General features: G+C 41.6%; 1 protein-coding gene across 1 annotated transcript in view; it reads right to left on the bottom strand.

Annotated features, from left to right (window-relative positions):
* LOC123505396 (hemicentin-2-like) overlaps positions 1 to 22,002 on the bottom strand; it is a 146,408-nt gene that overhangs the window by 21,690 nt on the left and 102,716 nt on the right. The window contains exons 5-8 of the mRNA XM_045256615.1: positions 8,247 to 8,372; positions 6,360 to 6,575; positions 4,769 to 4,917; positions 786 to 924 (exon numbers count right to left, since the gene is read on the bottom strand). Of these exons, the coding sequence (XP_045112550.1) occupies positions 786 to 924; positions 4,769 to 4,917; positions 6,360 to 6,575; positions 8,247 to 8,372 (630 nt within the window). The remainder of the gene's footprint in view (positions 1 to 785; positions 925 to 4,768; positions 4,918 to 6,359; positions 6,576 to 8,246; positions 8,373 to 22,002) is intronic.

Genomic DNA, 22,002 nt, shown 5'->3' on the forward strand with positions numbered 1-22,002 from the left:
AATAAATTCTTTCTGTAAAATTGAATAAAAAACAATTAATTTCCATTCACTGATTACAAGTATTTTCTCATGTTATTGTTCTGATAAGGTTAGCAATTTTCAAGTGATATTTTTTGTTTAAGAGTTAACCACTTTTCTTAATTACATAAAATAAAATTCTGTGAGCGAACACGTGTAGCCTTTTTTTATTTTATTTTTCCTGTTGCAACCTTGTCCCTGTCATTGAACCCTGCCTTACCATGACCCGTATTCAGAAACACCCTGCTCTCTCACCACGACTAGGCAGGTTTTCAAGAGCGTCTCTCTTTTAATTAATGTAAGAATATGCTAACCTGTTTCATTTCCCCATCACCTACCTCACCCTCCCATCAACCTGCCGCAGCTCACCTCTCCATCACCATGCCTTCCATCTTCTTCCCCCCACTACCTTAACTAGCATCAAATAATGTTTTTTTAACCTAATCTATCAATACCTCGTCTTACTTTACATAACTAACGCAACCTCACCCAACATCGTATTTCATAGTCTAACCAAAGCTACTCTTACTTAGTTTAACCCAATATCACTTTATAAAACTTAGCCTATCTCAGCATCATCTTAGTTAATTAACCTAACCCAACCTAAATGAATACTAACCCAATATAATTCCCCCAATCCCTAAAATAAAAAAAAAATAACATTGGATTAGGTTAGGTCAGCTGTCCCAATATGACCTAACCTAATACTGTATACCCTTACCCAACACACACCTGACTGTACTGTTGACAAGCAATATCACACTCACAGTTGATGGAGAGAAGTCTGGAGTCCTGGACGGCTTGATCTGGAAGCTTCTCGTTGGTGGCCTGACAAATGAGCATCGCCCCGTCGTCCTCAGCCTTGGGCGTTAACTTGAGCACCGATATCGTGACGTTGCCCTCCTCCTGCAACGCCCGATTGTGTCGCTTACTAACTGACTCCCGCAATGCTCAATATATCCTATCATTAGTAGTAGTGATGGTCGTGTAGTAGTAGTTGTTGTTGTAATAGTAGTAGTAGTAGTAGTAGTAGTAGTAGTAGTAGTAGTAGTAGTAGTAGTAGTGTAGTAGCAGTGATGGTAGTAGTAGTAGTAGTAGTAGTAGTAGTAGTAGTAGTAGTAGTAGTAGTAGTAGTAGTAGTAGTAGTAGTAGTAGTAGTAGTAGTAGTTTGTTGTTGTTGATGTTGTTGTTTTTGTTGTTGATGATGTTGTTGCTTAATGTAAGAGGGAGACCTGCCAAGGGCAACAAAACATTAAAAGAAAAAAAAGGGTCCACTGAAACTGCAGGTTCCCTAAAAGATTTTAAAGAAATTAGCCAAAAGATAGGGGCAAATCTTTATTAGTTCTTGCTGCTTCACTCTGTCACGACCTCTCCAGGTGAAGGCAACGAAGAAGAAGAAGAAGAAGAAGAGGAAAAAACTTGAAAAACATGACGAAAAGTAAGTGTTTCGACATCAAACTGTAAAATTTACGAGCATGGAGATTCACACAAAATAAAGTAAACGAATAAATAAACAAAAGAAAAAAGTAAGAAAATAAATAAATAAAAGACTGCTATACTTCATCCTGTATTCCCTACCTCGATGTTGAAACCAAGTCGGGTCTCGCTCACACCGGGACAACACATGCCACTCACCACTCACTTTCCACATATCACCTCAAGCTGTTTTTTTTTTATATTTTTCTATTGCAGCTTTGTTGAATTTTATCTAACTCATTACATTCGCTTTGTTGTTTTTTATTTTCATTATTTCATTTCATTTTCTCGTGTTATTCTATCTCGTTTTGAACAGTGTTGCATGCGGCGCCACATGTCACACCCTGATTATTAAAACACCCGAGTGCAGCAATCCCCCCAGGCCTGTGCAGCTGCAGTGATGTCATCCTTTGTTCACGTATTGTAAATGCGAAAATGAAAACTTAACAAATCGTAAAATAGGTAATGTTCTGATGTCATGGTTATTCCAGTACGTTCACTCAGCGTTCAGTGATGAGATGGCCTCCAGAGTGGCGGCACAGCTTGGGGCTAAGGGTCTGCTGACGGAAAATCACATCATGTTCGCGAAGAGTAAAGAAATATTGCAGCGACAGACTTTCCATGCTCGGGAAATATTACACACGACATGATAAGTCCGTGCACATTAATTTTTTCACCCTCATAAGGCAGGAAGAACACGAGCTTTTCGATATTAAAGGTGTGGTTCCTCAAGGAAGCGCCAAATCTCCAACACTATGCCTAGTCTACGTCCCTCTTCCATATCGGCAGGATGCACACAAATTATATAGTGCACAAGCAAAGTTATCTAAATAATCACACAAAATAAGAAATCAAGAATATTCATATAAAAAAAGTATGTAAAAAATAAGTGAAAAAAGAAGAAATATCTGATTACTATCACGGAAAAAGAGAAATTGAATATGCAAAGGAAGGCAAAGTGTTTGGACTACACACAAAAATTAAAGAAATAATGGGTAATATAAGAAACAAGGGCAAGCAGCCAAGCCCTTCATACATACTCACAATTTACCATACTATTCCTCAAATAACACCGCATGTAACTAAGGTTTGTATGCTGCCAATGCTGGGATCTATTACATAGCCTTTCAAAATCGGCAGTGCTAACACTGCAAAATCTGAAAATAAAGATTAAATATTTGCCCAACCTTACTACTACTCCTCTCCCCTCCCGGGCTGTGGCAATGGAGTGTTATATGGACTGACAGCATCACTACAGGCACCCTTATAGCCCCATCTCCCTGCTAGTCCTTTCTCCTCCCAGGCAATACAGTGTTATACAGACTGACAGTATCTCTGCAGGGAGTGACGTGTGCGCTTAGCGAAGGGGATGTTAAAAAGAAAAGAGAATTGCTTCATAGATTTCTACAATGTTCTAGAGTGTACGACGCCTGACAGCTTAGCAGTATGCCACACGGGAATTTGACCACGGGCAGAGTTGCCCGTGATCGCTTGCTTTATGAAGGACGTAATCAATGCTCCCACAATTCTCTCGTAACACATCTTCAAGCACCGTACTTAATTGCTTCAAAACAGACATCCTTAGTGTTTATGCTAACACTATCCATGAGATCTGGTAATGCACATTCTGCGAAGCAGTTACTATTAGCTAAATATTGGTAAATAGTTCTGTCGACTTTTTGCTTATTTTGTGCTACACTTTCATTTAGCAAGGGGGCCATCCACCTAAGTCAACCAAGTAAGTCAACTACAGACGTCTTTTTCAGTTATTTGCAAGTGCTTAGAATATCAGCATTTCCCGAAGCATTCCTTTAGCGAAGGTCTCTTGGGAGCTTACAAATCTTACAACTACTCCAGGCTACAAGCTTTCTATGTTCCCAGGGGAATCGACGTCAGAAATAAGAAGGCAGCGAGGAGGAGCAAGAGATACAGCTACTCACTCGCAGGCGGTGATGTAAACATGTTAGCTGAAAACAAGGCATCGGCTGCAACGAAACTTCTTCTCATGTATCAAATCACTCTCGCTCTCTCTCTCTCTCTCTCTCTCTCTCTCTCTCTCTCTCACACACACACACACACACATTACAGCCACCTGCCCCACACAGTTCACCGCGAGTCAGGATAATCGACGGCCTGCATCAATTACAGCCTGGCCGCACCACTGGCCTGATGCGCCGCCCCAATGACCCCCCGGCCGAGTGTTCCACCCACTCTACCATACGAAAACACGCTAACCCTGATACACACACGCAAACACAAAACACAATGCCTAATTATGAATGACTGGTGGATTAGATACCCCTCTCCGCCACACATACTGTAGCAATAGTAGTAGTAGTAGTAGTAGTGGTAGTAGTAGTAGTAGTAGTGGTAGTAGTAGTAGTGGTAGTGGTAGTAGTAGTAGTAGTAGTAGTAGTAGTAGTAGTAGTAGTAGTAGTAGTAGTAGTAGTAGTAGTAGTAGTATTTTTTCAGATAATTATGTTTGCACTATAAAGATAAAAATATTTCAGTAACTTGAAAAAAAAAGCCCTGAGCCTCTAGCAGTCTTTTTCTTTTACGTCTTTTTTTGACTGTACAGACAACACCAGTGAATGAATTGATACTGCCGGTCAAGATGTTTGTGCTTGTCACTTTAATATTTCTTTACCCTAAAAAAAAAAAAAAAAAAAAAAAAAAAAAAAAATCACCAGGCATTTCTCTTTCTGCGTCTAAACAAAACTTTTATAGTATTGCTTGCCCTGAATATGAACAAAGGAAGGCCATAGAAATAAAAGTTAAATATTACTGTATATCGGCAGTCGCTTAAATATTTCTTTGACCTTAAAACAAACACAATCAATATATATTTTTTTCAATGCAGGAGGGACACCAGAGCAAGGACAACAAAATAAGGAATAAAAAAAAAAAAAAAGGCCCACTGAGTTGCCAGTTCCCTTAAAAGACACGAGAGTTAACCAAAATTCAGGGACAAATGTCTTGAGAATATGTTCTTCTCCTGTGTTTATGTAAAATACTAACCTTAAATGTTAACAAGAGGAACATCATAATAGAAAAAAAGAAAAAAATAGACTCTTAAAAACACTTCTGAAAACCTTGATAACTTTAATTTCCTGGCGATTTTAAGGGAACACTGGCAGTCATGATTCAAGAGAAACATCATGATAGAAAAAAAAAGACTCAAAAACACTAATGAAAACCCTTATAACATTAATTTCCTGGGCGATTATAAGAGAACTCTATATACCGGTAGTCAGCCCACACCTCCCAGACTGACCTTAGCGTGCGAGGGGGCCAGCATGGTGGAGCCCAGCCACCACACCACGGACGGCGGCGGACGAGAGCCCCACACCTTACACTCCACCTCCGTCTCCTCTCCCGCCCAGGCTGACTTCACCTCCTCCACCCGCACGCCCACGATGCTCACTGGGAAAGACATGAATAATGAAAGAAATTGATGCATGATAGCCAGAGAGATAGATAGAACAGATGATTAATAGATAAATTGGTAAATGATGAGAGAGAGAGAGAGAGAGAGAGAGAGAGAGAGAGAGAGAGAGAGAGAGAGAGAGAGAGAGAGAGAGAGAGAGAGAGAGAGAGAGAGAGAGAGAGAGAGAGAGAGAGAGAGAGAGAGAGAGATTGGTTAAAGGTGGCATCTAGGGACGTGGCCGGTCACAGATGTCGAGTGGTGCCAGAGTAGAGAGATGCGTCAGAGCCAGGTCAACTCAAACCAACACATTCAATACTCATAGTGAATAAAAGCAAATATAAAAAAAGTCGTGAAAGGAAGATGAGATGGGAAGGCAAGGAAGGCGGCGTGAAGGCAATGGTGGCGAGGGAAAGACGAAGGAGAATAAATGAGTTCACATTAAAGTTATTAGGAAGACGGATGCGGCGGCAGGACAGGCTGATAGTGCTGTGGGTAGCAATAATGGGCCGTCATTTGCTGGATTATGGCGTCACATGGTGCAAGGGAAGGCCGCGGGAGGGCTGTGTGGCGGCGAGGTGAGCCTGGTGAGGTTATCAAAGTGCAGTGTGAGCAGTGTCATGGCCGGTGCTACAGGGAGGGAGCAGAGGGTGTTACTGGTGTGTTACTGGCGCTGGAGGACGTTACTTAATGGCGGCGCTGCGGTGTTACGAGGTGATGCAGCTGGTGTGGGTGTTACGTGGTGTGGCGAGACAGGTGTGGAGAATAGATGATGTTGTTGGTGGGATACGTGGTGTGTTACCAGTGTTGTGGACGGAGGTAGGTGTTACTTTAAGGTCGTGTCTTGAATTGAGGGGTGATATTGGTTGGGTGAGTGTTACCTCCTGAGATAAGCGGCGGCAAAGATAACGAGACATGTTTGCATTATATACTTGTGCGTGAGTGCAGTGAGTGAAATTACAAGGAAGATCACGAGGGGGACTTCAAACAGCAACAGACGTTTAGATCCTACTTAGACTAATTGATTTAACCACATTACATTGATTGCAGTATCAAGGCACAACAACTTCATTAAAAAGAGAAAGTGCAATATTCAGCTATTATTGTGTGTGGGGGAAGGGAACATATACCTGGTAGTGAAGATAGAGGCGTGGTGTGGCGGTTCTGGGAGTTGGTCAGAGGAAAAATTGAGATGAAGTAATTTAACCTGTAATGTTCCAGCTTATGCTTTCCTCATATAACTGAAGAAAGCAACAGGAGAAACATTAAAGAGTAGAGTACTCTTGCCTCACCTGGCGTCTTTCCTCACCGCCACGTTCCACTTGTCTCACCCACACGTCAGTTAAAGTGACGGGAAGGTTGCGGTAGAGGCCATGGACGTGAGACTGGGAGTGAGGGGGGAGCGGGGAGGCGCGAGTGAAAGACGGAGGGACAAACTTACGCGTCAAGTCGAGGGTGACAGTGGTGGTGGAGGGCTGGGTGGTGTTGGTGTTGGAGGCAGTGCAGGTGAGGCGGCGACCCAGGTCAGCTCGAGTCAACGGTGCGAGAGACAACTCATTCTGCACTACGCCGCTGGAGGGAAGGTCACTGTCCACCTCGTACGTGTCATCAATGACCTTCTGTCCCTCATACCACAGCACGGCAGGTGGGGGCCAGCCTGGGGGAGAGAGTGGGATGCGGGGCTGTGGTGAGGATGTGGTGGAGGTTGGCAGACTTATAGAGGAATTAAGATGGCACTCAAGAGGCGTAAAGTAATACATGAACAAGGTGTATTCAAGTGTTATGGGGAATAGGGTGAGTAGATAAGTCAATTCGAGTTGTTAATCAGGACAGGACTGGAAATAATGGATACACAATATTGACGGGAGAGGTTTCGAGATACTACCTTCTATTTCTGGATAATTTTTCTGGCTTTCTTTTTTTTTTTTTTTTTTTTTTTAGCGACTGGCACGTCAGTCGAATATATTTTTCCTTGCTTTTTGTTACTCTAAGCCAGTGTCCCTTTACATAAAAAAAGAATAGTAAATTTGAACATTAAAAAGGAAACGATGAAATATAACGAGCTTTTAGGTTGATATATGACTGGAATACACCGCTATCAGGCTGTTATTGCAGTCAATAGGGAGCTTTGAGAGACTAGACGAATTTATGGTGAGGGATGATAGGTGGCCATAGGTAGCGACCCATACAGGGACTGGGTTATTTGTAGAGGCGTACTGGGTCTTTCAAACTTTTTTTAGGGTCTTGTGGTATAATGACGGACATCAAAAAAGGCTAATGGTGAAAAGTGAAGGGTTATGGTAACAGGGGGAAGGCTCAAGGTGTTCAGGAGTGGTGGTGGTGGGGGTAGTGGTGGTGGTGGTGGTAGTAGTGGTGGTAATGGTGGTAGTGGTGGTAGTGGTGGTAGTGGTGGTGGTGGGGTTCTAATGAATATGGCTAAGGTGGTGTCTGCGGTGGTTATGAGGCGGCTGTGATGGTGGTGGTGGTGGTGGTAGTGGTGGAGGTGGTGGTAGTGGTGGTGGTAGTGGTGGTGGTGGTGGTGGTAGTAGTGGTGGTAGTGGTGGTGGTTCTAATGAATATGGCTAAGGTGGTGTCTGTGGTGGTTATGAGACGGCTGTGATGGTGGTGGTGGTGGTGGTGGTAGTGGTAGTAGTGGTGGTGGTGGTGGTCGTTCTAATGAATATGGCTAAGGTGATGTCTGTGGTGGTTATGAGACGGCAGTGATGGTGGTGGTTATGACGTTGGTGGTGACACATTACTATTACTATTAGTGTTGTGTTTATTATATCAATACTATCATCATATGTATACGTAAATGTGGCTGGTTTTATCATTGTGGTTGTTATAATTGGTAGTCATAGTAGCATCATCGTTACCATTACTATTAGTGGTAGTAGCAGCAGCAGCGGCAGTGGAGATAGGGCAAGTACAGGATAATGAATGGTGCACATTGACTCCGGGTAGACAGAGTAGGAAGTGGCGCCGCTGTGTGTGTGTGTGTGTGTGTGTGTGTGTGTGTGTGTGTGTGTGTGTGTGTGTGTGTGTGTGTGTGTGTGTGTGTGTGTGTGTGTGTGTGTGTAGTACCCATGATATAACAGTGGCCATTAATAACACGGCACTCAGCGGAACAACGGTGTTATTAGGCAGCATCTGCGTTAGTAATGGCGCGCCCACGTTATATCGGCGGGCAGCTGTGCTATGTATGGGAGTGTTTCTATTAATTGCACGTTCCACGGATGGCACAACTGTAATAATGGTGACACAGGTGTGGTTTCAGCGGCACATGTGTAATGGAACAGCTGCTGCGGGATGACTGGTGGAGGCTTACCGTCGTCATTGGTGCAAACGAGGGTCGGGGCGGCTCCTTCCAGGAAGGGACCGACCAGGGGCGTGTCCACAGGCATGAGGCCAGAGTTACCCAGACGCCAGCTGATCCTTGCGCGGCTGGGGGGAACTGACAGGAGGACAGGAAAGTTAATGGTGATGAATGATGTGGGATGTGTTTAAAGCTCCACCTACACATTCAAGTCCCCCTCACTCGGCCGGTAGGGGATGGGAGGGGCAAAAGGGGACTGAGGGGAGAAGTAATAGTGGTAGTGAATGAGGAGGAATATATTAAAAGTTCCTCGCATATATACATGTCCCATCATTCTCCCTTGCTTGGCTGCGGCTGGTGGGGGTCGGGTGGAGCTGAGGGGAGGAAGAAAATTAATGGTGGTGGTGAGTGAGGCGGGATGTGTGTCTAGTTCCACCAAACGTGCAAGTTCCCTATATTGTTTAATGATGTAAAGACAAACTTGTGAGTTATTGACAGCAGATACAAATATACATTATCAATTATAAGCAAAAAATATTAGTCATTAGAGTAGACACACAGAGAAAGAGACACACACAAACAATAAATAAGGATTGTATTGATCAGAACGCAATCTATTACAAACAAAAGTGAACAATGTCAAGTAAAAGAAAACATTGCATAATTACATAAATACTCTTACACAAACATCCCTACAAAAGATGCAGGAAAGAATGTAGTAAAGGCAATTAAGTCGTCAACGGTAAATAACTTCAAATTCTCTAAAAAACAAACTCTGGTACACTAGTATGCAAGTCTTCTCTCTCTCTCTCTCTCTCTCTCTCTTCTTTACGTGCTTCAACACGCAATTCAACTGTGAGAGAATGAAGTTACCGCTGCAGTGAAGGAAGAAAGCACATCTGAGAGAGAGAGAGAGAGAGAGAGAGAGAGAGAGAGAGAGAGAGAGAGAAATAAAAAACAAAACAAAAAACCGCCTATCACTTCACGATTTCAAGTAGAGAGAGAAGAATGTTTACTATCTTACACGAACCTTAAGAGTTAGAATAGCACTGTTTTGCCTGAAAGCAGGGAGACACTCAAGTAGTCATGGCAGTGTATGAAAAAAAAGTGAAGAGAAAGAAAAAAGTTCCTCTCTCTCTCTCTCTCTCTCTCTCTCTCTCTCTCTCTCTCTCTCTCTCTCGTACAATACCAAGATTATCTCCACAGACAAGGAAATGCAATAAAAAACGTGATTTAGAAGGTAATTATCAATCCGGGATGCATTTTTACAGTGAAAGAGAGAGAGAGAGAGAGAGAGAGAGAGAGAGAGAGAGAGAGAGAGAGAGAGAGAGAGAGAGAGAGAGAGAGAGAGAGTCAATTAATACTGATAATGAAGTTGTCCCGACAGCGACACATTTCATTCATCATCTAACTTTCGATTAACGATAAATTGTGATCTATGATTGTGTGTTGGGAAGAGGGACGAGAGAGAGAGAGAGAGAGAGAGAGAGAGAGAGAGAGAGAGAGAGAGAGAGAGAGAGAGAGAGAGAGAGAGAGAGAGAGAGAGAGAGAGAGAGAGAGAGAGAGAGAGAGAGAGAGAGAGAGAGAGAGAATTACGTAAACCATTAGCACAGTTCGACATAATGCATTAGGAAGTCATATATATTTATCTAGACAAAAAACATCGAATCGACTTGTCTTGTTGTGTCTGTAGCTGCAACTTGGTGGGAAATGCAGAAAGCAGAAATAAAAAGAAGACAAAGTGACGCAGGAGAGGAGGAGTCAATGAATAATGAAAATAATGAATGAAAAAAGAACAATAAATAAATATAAAGTTGTGTAGAAATATTATAGTAAAATTGACTAATCTAAGGTATCAATCACTTACGTTAGGGTAGGAAATGTGAATCTACAACTGTAAACACTGCGGCAAATTCCAAAACAGTGTCATCTAGTGCTGCTTTTCAGAATATGTATATTACATCCATCCTGCGGGACTTTCCTTTCATTGTCCCGCTGCATGCTGGTGACTGGACCATGGACGAGCCTCGGGCCATCTCGCTAATGACACCCGTGACTAATAACGGTGCCATGGTTTGAGAAAGACAGCCTCGCCGAGTGACCGTTGGAGTTTGTTTGTCAAGTTAATTGGAACAGACTAGTATTACGCAGCTTTTACTGGATTCCTGTACCGTTCAGTTAGCAGCCCGAGAGAATTTTGAACGTGTTAATTGTATTCCGATGCACAAATGAGAGTAGGATTCAATCAGTCGTTACATCGTTATCTGGTGCAAAATAGTCGTGCCATGACGGTGTTTGGGCCTCAGTCCAATAACTCCGGTTCGTGTGTCTCCATGCAGTGCAAGCAGCCGCCTGCAACACCTATGAAGTCTTTGGCCATTTTAAAACGGTCGGTCAGTTTATTCTGAATGCGGAATTTGGTCACAGAGAACAGGCACAGACCTCCGTTACCAAACTGCCCTTTCTCTGAAGGAGTTAGCCGAGTGGAAAATTGCAACATTTATTTGTAAATAGTGCAATGGATATCATGATAGGAAAGGATAGATTTACTTGGTAATCTGACCATTATATGATCTATTTCAGAAATTTAAATATCTTTTTATTCTACCTTGGATACAATCTAATTCACCGCTGGACCTGGAAGTGGACCTATGCCAATACTAATGGAGAGCTTATAAAAGAATATTGCGAAGAATAAAACTTGCACTGAGTCTGGGCACAAGCACAAGCACACACACACACACACACACACACACACACACACACACACACACACACACACACACACACACACACACACACACACACACACAAACACACACTGTCATCACACTCCAAATTCCAAAGCTTCGCCAGGTAAGACACACAAGAATAAAGGAATTATTAAAGGAATTATTATATTGAGGAACATCTTATATAACACTATTACCTAAGTCTCAATTTCCATACTATTTTGGAACTCAAGCCTAAGTACAGCTGTGTGTGTGTGTGTGTGTGTGTGTGTGTGTGTGTGTGTGTGTGTGTGTGTGTGTGTGTGTGTGTGTGTGTGTGTGTGTGTGTGTGTGTGTGTGATATAATTACAAGTAGTGAAAAAGTTGCGTTACGGTTATGGCGGCGGGGAAAAGGGTAGGATATATTTGGGAACACAGTTAATTAAGGATCAGAAGAGTTGGTTGAGCGTGGTCACTTCACTTAATGTGGTGTGTCGTCAGGCGGCCTCCGTCACCGCCAAGTGCTTAAACACCGCTTTTAATTAGATTCTGTCCATCATATAGCTTCAGGGGAATTGGGAAAAAAAAAAAACGCATTTTTGTGATGTCTTGGCAAAATTCATTCCGACTTGTGCATTGTTCCTTCAGGTAAGTTGATTAATTCTTGAATGCCGCCCTGCCCGTGATATTACGTGCACCTCCAGATTATCCGATGAGTTCATGTGGTTTTGAAAGGTTTAATAACGTGTGGCATCAATAAGCAGACTCCATGACTCGATTAAACAGCCGCGGCGACCTGCCTTCATAACACTGCCGCCTCACTCTGGCATCCAATTATTTCTGCTGTCGTAAAAAATGAATTTTGTTTTTAATAATGGATTTCCATTCCTTACATGACAAAAAGAAATAAAAACCAAGTGCCTGATAATATATATATATATATATATATATATATATATATATATATATATATATATATATATATATATATATATATATAACGCACAGGGACAGAGATTTGAATCACGCGGTGGAAGAGAAAGAGTGAAGTAGGTGGAATGTTAGCAGTACTTAGGTCTTAGGTAGTGTGACGAAGGAAGATGTGAAATGTGAGAAGGAAATCAAAAGGAGGATAGGAGGAGCAAAGAATGCAATTAACAGGATAAAAATTGTACTGACAAACAAAAAACTCAACAATGACAACAAAGAGTCTGGTGAAATCGTATGTGTAAGTCAACGCTGTTGTATGGTGTGAAAGTTGAACGCTGATGACGGCGAGGGGGAAGAAGTTATGGGCGATGGAAATGTGGCGCTGGAGGAAAATGAAGATTCCTTGGACAGCAAGAAGAACCAGTGAGACGGTGAATAGAGTTGATAGGAGAGAGAAGGGAGATGACAAGGACAATGAGGGGCAGGAAAGTCTTATTATATCTAGAATAGTGGAAAGAGAGGTAGAGGTAGACCAAGAGAAAAACACGATGATAGACTGGTTAAGCTGATGCCGGGTGCAATGACAAGTGTGCAATGACGAGTGTGCAGTTCGTCAGAGCTACGCAAAACAGAAGTAGATGGAAGTCCATGGTTGCCAACGTCCTGGAGGATATGGCGGCGCTGCAAGGTAACATGACTAAAAACTCGACTTTTAGAAATGCATTTTTTTATTCAGTAGCTTTACATGTTCAGAAATTCGTCTTTCAAAATAATTTTTCAATCTTTTCAATTTGATGGTGCACGAAAACTTGATACTATGAACATCTTAATTTCAAAATACTGAAAATTTTGAACGCACACGTATCTGACCCCGTAAAACATGTGACCAACGTTTTTTTTTTCGTTTTTTTCCAGATGGTTCGTTTTCACGTGAATTTCTGAGGCACTGACTTACTAGAACAAGAGTACAAATGTTTTCTCGCAGTTACATTGTCGTCTTGAATTTCTCATGTCAAGTACAAGGTCTACATAGCGAAATTCCTTGTCTTGCTCGCTGCCTGATGGAGGAAGCTGTGCGTCTTGGGCTGATTCTAGCCAGGATGTCTTCTGAGCAGCTTCAGCATTCAGTGAGTCATCCTCAACTCCTCATAACTCAGCGAGGACGGCACTAGGAGACGTCAGAGCGCAGGAAGGCTGTCTTGATTCACGCGAAGATGAGAACGTTTCCAATTATAATTTTGAGAGAGAGAGAGAGAGAGAGAGAGAGAGAGAGAGAGAGAGAGAGAGAGAGAGAGAGAGAGAGAGACTTTGTATGCATGGACGTTTAATTTTTCATCCATTACTTTTTTTCCTCCATGAGGTGTGGTGTGGGAACAAACAGAAAACACGCCTCTCTTCGATCTTGTAATTTTTCGTGTTCCTCACCATCTCCCTGCGTGAGTCTGGAGACATTTTTCACATAACGTCAACTGAACGCAGCGAGATTTCAAACTTCCATCCTTCTCAAAAAGTTATACGGAAAAAAAGAAAGACAGAACGGTGGAAAAGATAAAAAAAAGAAAAAAGAAGGAAAAAAAGAAAGAAGGAAAAAAAGAAAGAAAGAAAGAACGAAAGACAATTCATGAGGAAGAGCGAGGCTGACATACGAATTTCCTCCCAGGTCGTTCTCCTCTTGCTCCAAATTACACACTTTCTATTAACATACCTCACTAGGCAGCGCAGACTGTTATTTTCCCTGAAGACTTTTGTTTCTTTTACAACAACGGTGCATAAGAGTGTCTAGTTTAATCTGCTGATGATAATGGGGTCTTTAATTACACTTCACACCTCATTCCTCTTACCTGTATCACACGTTTGAAAGGGCAATCTCTATAGGCAGATAACATGCTGCCATCTGGAGTCTATTCCTGAAGTTCTTGCAGAAATCTGAGCATTAATGTAATTCCAGCAGACCGAGAGACGACACGCTTTCCTTTCTGAATCGACTGAGACCTTCTATTGAGACAAGATTCAACGCTAGACAAGACCGGTTCTTTCTTTTCAATATGAATGGACGGGCTGCCTTTCCTCCTGTTGCCTTCACACGCATGCTCACGATGACAACTGTGTGAAACATTGATTGTGATGAAAATTTTACGAATCGCTAGTCGTATGAAATGCTAACATGTTTCATCTGAAGAGTGTTTGTTACCTTATCATAACGAAGATAAACATTACAAGTGGAAAGGAGAGAAAAAAGGTGTCTGATGAAAATAAAGTATCTTTCACACAGCTTTGTTTGGAACTGTCGAGTCGTATAGTGAATATCTATCATGGTCGCTGTTTGGTAGTTTTTCTTTTTGTTTTCAATTCTTTTTTTTTCACAGTTATGATTGATGAACAAACACTGGCGCTGCAACAACGAGGTCATACGATGCCGCTTCCTTTTGTTGGTAGTGAATTAGTGTGGTGATAAAGATTATGTGTAACCCTCGTGGTGTGTAATTACCTATGTCCATCCGATATGAACGTGAAAGCAAACTATTGGCACTATTACGCGCTACATGGGAGCGGCAGCATTCACTGTATGGTTATTCAGGGATCATACAAACGCTTTGAAGTTTTGTGTATCATATAGGATGTTTCCATGAATTCTGGTAATCTGAATATGACATTTTTCATTAACAATATACGAATTTTCAAAGATGAATAGGATAAATGGTTGAAGTAATGACCTTTGCACGAGCTACAAGCTTCAGTTTTTTCATCCACCGCCCTGTGTGGTGCAGGGATGTAAATACTAAATCAACTTGATATTTCCTTGAGCACAGTGGTTATTTCAAAGGAAGTGGACAGGTAAAAGGAAGTGGACCGAGTTCAGTGACTTGTAAGCTACCTTTAGAACATAAACTTCCTTTGAGATTGCTTTTAATTTATGTTACAAATTCTATGAATTAATTTTCATACAACTTCTTATGTAATCTAGATATTTACGTAAATTGAAAGGTTAATTTATTTCGTTATCTTTCGTTGCTCCTCAGCTTTTCACATCCTTACGTATATATATTTTTTTTCAAGCCCCTGTCTCTTGTTATATTTTTAGGTTTCCCCACCATATACGGCGCCAAGTTCGTTGCCTCAATCAGTCAATCAATCAATCAGCGAGACTCAAGGCCTTAATTACGTTCCCTCCACAATCAGGAAGGTGAAAGGGTGGCCGTCGTCTTGCCCGCCAGACAGTGACATCCAAGCGGACCAGAAGGACCTTAACTCTGACTCCCTGTGCGACACCTGACACTAACTTGCCCCACCTATCATCATCACCGCCACACACCTCACGAGAAACACATGCCTAAGTTTAGCTCACCGTGTTGATGGTATCTGCTGAAAGGACAATCTGGTATTTTGTTTAAGATATAGGATTTGTTTGCGGCAGTCATGTACATGTCCGCAACACACACACACACACACACACACCCTCTGTTCGCCAGCATCAAGTAGGTGTGGGATGTAAGACGAGAGATTGTGTCCCGCTATCCCGGCGTGTGGTTGTGAATGGTCTCGGTCTATCCAAGGATCAACTAAGCGAGCTTTGTATTTCGACCGCGGGGGAACGGCTGGCTATGACGTGAAACCAGCAGGCGAACGCGGATGAACAAAACAGAAACACACACACACACACACACACACACACACACACACACACACACACACACACACACACACACACACCGAGCTGCATCGAGCAATAATACCTGCAGAATGACATTTTTTCATCACCATGAGCAATATTCACACGTCTATTTTTCTGTAAACAGCAAACCATAAACTTTTATGCGTCACATTTTCTCTTTACTTTGTGTGTATGAATAATTTTGACATTTCCGACACGCTTTCTGCTTGTATCATGTTCGCCTCGTTTTTATTCAGACTAGTGACGTGTTATCTTACATATATCGCATTCATTAGCTTCATATTGTAACTTACCTCCATCACTCCATCATTGTTTCCATGTAATTAGAAAGAATCCAACACATTGCCCATTACGATTCAATTAATATGGGTGTCTTGAATTACACTTTCCTTTAACATTACTCGTCAACTCATCTCTTTGGACAAATCTAAAGCTTTTAACTTTTTTATCCATTCTTCACTTTCTACTTTTACTTTTTATTTCTTTAAACTTCTTTATTTCTTTAAACTCTTTTTTTTTTATAATTTTGTTGCTTTACTTCTTCAACTTTTATTTTCCAACATCTTTTTTCCAACTCTAATTTTTTATTTGCAATTACTGTTCATTTTCTCCTTTGTGTTTTTTCGATGTTTTCTTTTATTCATTTATCTATTAAAAATTATACTGTTTGAGAACTGTCCCATTACGCAGTTGAAAATTACCTCTCTCTCTCTCTCTCTCTCTCTCTCTCTGTGTGTGTGTGTGTGTGTGTGTGTGTGTGTGTGTGTGTGTGTGTGTGTGTGTGTGTGTGTGTGTGTGTGTGTGTGTGTGTGTGTGTGTGTGTGTGTGTGTGTGTGTGTGTGTGTGTGTGTCAGTTAACCAACAGAAAGTGTGTGTGTGTGAGAACTGATACACCACACACATCAGGACAGTGTGTGTTGATGCAATAGCCAATCTCGAGCTAATGATAATTTTTTTTGTGTGTGTGTGTGTGTGTGTGTGTGTGTGTGTGTGTGTGTGTGTGTGGGTGTGTGTGATGAAATTTTTTAATCAATTCACTGCAACGCGATTAAACATCAATAATTTCTGCGCTTACGACATTTATCTAATGATGCAAAGCGTGTGCTGTCATGTACACGAGCCTTCACTGATGTCCAAAAAATAATCTTCGTTGTTCATCTTGAAAGAGAAAAGCGAAGCAACTTGTGACGTTCAAACTAAGTGGAAGCGCTGACGAATACAAACAATGCTTGCTAATTAATGGCGAAGTTGTGGAGGGGAATGAAAGCTTCTAGACTCTGACCTTTGAGTTTCCCGGAGAGCATCACCCATCCACTTGAACTGTATTGTATCATGAACTGAAAACACCTTAGCAATTACTGACTGCCTGACAATAAATAAACAAAGAAAGATTAGACAACAGATCTATTAGCGCTTTCAAGGCTGTTTACGGTGTTGCTATGAGCCCATGTACGTATGTATAGAGTCTTTAGTTAATGCAGAAGAAAAAAATCTACAGATATCAGTGAATGAAAAAAAAACTAATGGAGTTAATAAAAGTTAAGGAAGGAGGCGGAAGAAAGTGGATTGTAGTGGAGGTGGAGAGAGAAAAGGAAAAATGGTGAGGCGTCAGGGAGGAGCCATTATTTAAACTACCTTACATTTCTTGCTTTAGATTAGAAAGTATTGCTTACAACAAACAGCCTCGTAAGGGCCAACAATTTTCCGGCTGTTTGCTCTCCCTTAGCACAAAAACAGCACGTTCTGTATGAAGAATCGTCAGAAGGCAGCCGTAATGGGAACACACAGGTGGCGGATCATGGAACACTAAATAAACGCAAGTGAGACAGAGTGTGCGTGGGCGCCCTAGGGACCTAACGGAACTGCTGTAGTACCGGAACACCTCAAACATTCTTCAACATTTTGGAAACCTTGATAGTGCTAAACGTTATAAAATGCAGAAACGTTATTAAATTTTTCTTTCCTTAACTAAACTGTCTTGAATATCTATCGTTGTTTCAATTAACGGTTTAATATTGATACATTATTTTCTTTCTTTTTCATTATTATCATAACTACTTTGTTTCATTGTACTCAGTCTTTCTTCGGAAAAGTAACGAACTTAATTTCAACGAGGGGAAATAAATGAAACATATGAATAAATGAAATAGTATATATATGATTCTGATAAGCATCACCAGTCCTCCACTTCCCCCTGGCCGACACTGAATCTTTCATAACACTAATGTTCTTCTGTGCACTCGTTGCCATCTGTCGTTAAAATTCCACTGTAAAAAGGAAAAGCGTAGCTCTTTTTTTTTTTTCCAATGGTCTCCGTCGACAGCTCCTAATGTTACACTGCAACAAGAAACTCCAATTTTGCTTTGTTCCTTCTGTCTTATTTTGCTGTCAATAAGTAAATAGAAAATATCGTAATCCTTAAGAAGCTTTTGATAAGTTTTCGAACGAACTTGTCGAGTTATTTTTTCCATAAAGTAAGGCAGAGAGGCAGAAGATTCAGAAGACATGGGAACCACCGCAGCTGTGAGGCAAGGACTCAACACCGCCAAACTTTTCCTTCCGCTTCCGTGTTTCTCTTCACGACGCGTGACGAAGCTTTTGAGTAACAACGATGACAACTAATTTTGCCAAACAAGAAATCGAGACAGTTTTATTACTGACCTTTTGTTCATTCATCATCGGCCTGTTATACCGCACGAATCTGAAGATAGCCGCATCACATGCAAAATGATAGGATATTCATCTGGAAGGCATATGTTTCTTGGGAAACTCAAACGAATATTATTATAATTAAGTAAAGAAATTTACTAAAATGATGTAACTGAATTCACTACAATGACGTAACTTAATTCGTATAATGATGCAAAAGAATTGGCTACGCTGCTGTAAGGCCGCGATCCATTCAGCAAAACTGCAAATTGATTCCCCGATTTCCTGGTCAATTCTAAAATCGTGACTGATATTTAAGTGTACACTCCCTCTTTATTCAACATCTCTTCGTTTCATTAGAAGAGTGGTGGTGTGGGGGGAAGGGGAGGAAATCTTCATATTCTTCACTGAAATGCACGAGCTTTGATGATGCGATGTTAGTACTTGCTAAAGTCTTACGAGTACCTCTGAAGTTCGGTGTATCCAGGAAGGTTCAAAGCAAGAAAAATGGAGAAATGCATCAAGGGAAAGCCATAGAAAATTGTACAAACGTATTTCATGCAATTATCACCATTTTGAACGACACTGATATAAAAATTGTTGTTGTTATTGGTGGTGGTGGTGTGTGTGTGTGTGTGTGTGTGTGTGTGTGTGTGTGTGTGTGTGTGTGTGTGTGTGTGTGTGTGTGTGTGTGTGTGTGTGTGTGTGTGTGTGTGTGGGTGGGTGTGTGTGTGTGTCCGTTCGTGCGTGCGTGTATTGTATTCACGGTCGCCAACTGGTCACCCATCAAGCCTTCCCCATTACGAAGCGAGCCCAGACCAATCTTCGGGTAGGACTGAGGCCACAACACACACCACACACCGGGAAAGCGAGACCACAACCCTCGAATTACATCCCGTACCTACCCGTACCGTACCTACAGGGACTACACATTAAGAACCTCACCCATTTGTCTCGCCGCGTCAAGGACTCAACCCAAGCCTTCTCGGTTGCGAACCGAATGTGCTAACCACTACACTACGCGGTGTGTGTGTGTGTGTGTGTGTGTGTGTGTGTGTGTGTGTGTGTGTGTGTGTGTGTGTGTGTGTGTGTGTGTGTGTGTGTGTGTGTGTGTGTATGTTGCATTTCATGAAAAAGACTGCTAAAAATTGATGCCTGCAAAAGGAACACGTCTGAGTAGCTTGGCCTCACTCTTCCCCTGACTTCACTCCTCCAGGTCCCACCATGCCGACATCAGAAAAAAATATCGTCTCAGCGGGATCGATTGACTTGTATGCTGAAGGGAGTGTCGCGTACAGATACATTTCCATGAATAGGCTTGATTTTCAAGAAGCGCGCGTTGCCTCCAAAGCTGCAGATGGTGGAGGCGCGCTGTGCAGGTGACAGTCTCATGTTAGAGTTGCCAAGCGATCACCGATACGATACTCTGACATTAGAGCTGTCACAAGATACCATGAAGCTGCCGTCAATAAAGCTATTGATGTGCTTCTGCAGGTCAATGGTCTTTTCTGCCAACTGTAAAGCAAGACGAACCACTAACGACTTTACTTTCAATGATCTCGTGAAATTTGCCATCATTATCGAAGTGACCTTTATATTGGTGATGGTCATCCTGTCTACCTAGAGTGATGGAGGAAGGACTCACACTTGTCTCACTTTTCAATTAATAGGGAAGAAGGTGGACGCATCTCACATTTCACAACACTCCTATTCTTGTTACACATGACTCATTACATCAACACTCAGATTGTCAACTGTACCACTAAATGTATGCTTTTCTGAGGTTCCTTTGACACACTGATATAATGGTTTTATTTTATGCAAGTCTCTCCCTCTCTCTCTCTCTCTCTCTCTCTCTCTCTCTCTCTCTCTCTCTCTCTCTCTCTCTGTGTGTGTGTGTGTGTGTGTGTGTGTGTGTGTGTGTGTGTTTTTACGTAGGGAAGAGGGCCAGCCAAGGGCAAAAAAAAAAGAAAGTTAGAAAAAAGCCCACTTGAGCGCTGGCTCTCCAAAGACTTCAAAAAGTGCCAAAACCGTCAGCCAGAATTAGGGGAGCAAATGCCTCGATACCTCCCTCTTAAAAGAAGACAAGTTGTAGGAATTCGGAAATACAGATGCAGGGAGGGAGTTCCAGAGTTTACCAGTGAAAGGGATGAATGACTGAGCGTACTGGTTAACTCTTGCATTAGAGAGTTGGACAGAATAGGGATGAGAGGAAGACAGAATAGGGATGAGAGGATGTGTGTGTGTGTGTGTGTGTGTGTGTGTGTGTGTGTGTGTGTGTGTGTGTGTGTGTGTGTGTGTGTGTGTGTGTGTGTGTGTGTGTGTGTGTGTGTGTGTGTGTGAGTATTTCCTATTTAGTGTGATAAGTAAGCATTACAGAACACGTAGCCTGAACACTGTAATCACGGGGTATTTCCAGGTGTTGGTGCAGCACTACGCGAGTAATCTTTCACCAAGCCCGTCATGGCACGTAAGCTTATGAGGGCGAGAATCGAATACCTTTCATGATTCTTTTGTCAAGAGTCATTAAGTGTGGAAAGGTTCGACCCCTGGATCCTCGAGACACTGCTGACTCACAGTGGAGGGAGACAATGGTCGGAGGACTCCACGCATTATGGCGTTGCCCAAGAAAATGCTCCGCTTGTATTTCATCTGCTACTCTTGAAACTATTGATTCAGAAGATTCTCGGTGTGATATCAGCCACTACTTAAGTAAGTACGCACACACGTACACACTTGTACAGAGTAATAGTGCATACACTACGTGTGTGTATATATATATATATATATATATATATATATATATATATATATATATATATATATATATATATATATATATATATATATATATATATATATATTATCCCGGAAGGATTAGAAACAATGAATAATGAAGAGGAGGAGGAGGAGGAGGAGATAAAATAAAATAAAATAATATAAAATAAGATAAAGTAAAAATTAAAAAGAAAAGAAGAAGAAGAAGAAGAAGAAGAAGAAGAAGATCTCAAGACGAAAATATTTTATACCCCTTCTTTCTCCCGAGGCGCAGAATAATACGGAGGGTAATGCTATCACTTGGAGATTAAAGTGGCATATAGGGGCCCTCCACCGCACCGCCGCTCCACACACTACCGCCGAGGGGACAACTCCACTCTTCTTGTGGTCCCTTTTCTTTAAAGACCATCACACTTACTTCATTTCTTCGCCTTTCCTTCTCACCATTCTCTTTACATTCAAGAGGAGTATCAGTAGTGGTGGGTTTCTTTTTCTTTTCTCTATCATTAACATTCCCCCTACACTAACACTAATTGTCTTGAATTTCGGTAACTTTTGTGAATGAAACATATAATTAAAGAAAGTATATACAAGCCTTTTAATGAATCATACTCTTTCTTTGAACGACAGTGTGAAAATGCTACATCAAAGTGAGCATCCTAAGCAACTTCCAGGAGCTGCAACAACATACAACAATAAGTGGGTGTGGGAACATTAGAAGGGTGGTGTTAACTATATATTAAACTGTTATTAACTATTATTTAAAATTTCCGGAATATAATGCTCTTATGTAGGAGGGGATCTCGCTAAGGCCTTTTCACAGAAGAAAAAAAAGGCTCACTGATTTTTTATTAAGTTTCTTGTACGATGTTCACTTATAAAGACTCTTATATTTAGAAAAGAAAGAAAAGAAAAGAAATATAAAACTAAGAGGCATTTTGACCAGTACGGGATCAGCATGTGAGCGATCGCATTACCAGTGCTGCCCCTGGTTCCACACTCTCCCGTGGACTGAGACATTGCACTT

The sequence above is a fragment of the Portunus trituberculatus genome, chromosome 18, assembly GCF_017591435.1.
Source record: "Portunus trituberculatus isolate SZX2019 chromosome 18, ASM1759143v1, whole genome shotgun sequence".
Classification (NCBI taxonomy): domain Eukaryota; kingdom Metazoa; phylum Arthropoda; class Malacostraca; order Decapoda; family Portunidae; genus Portunus; species Portunus trituberculatus.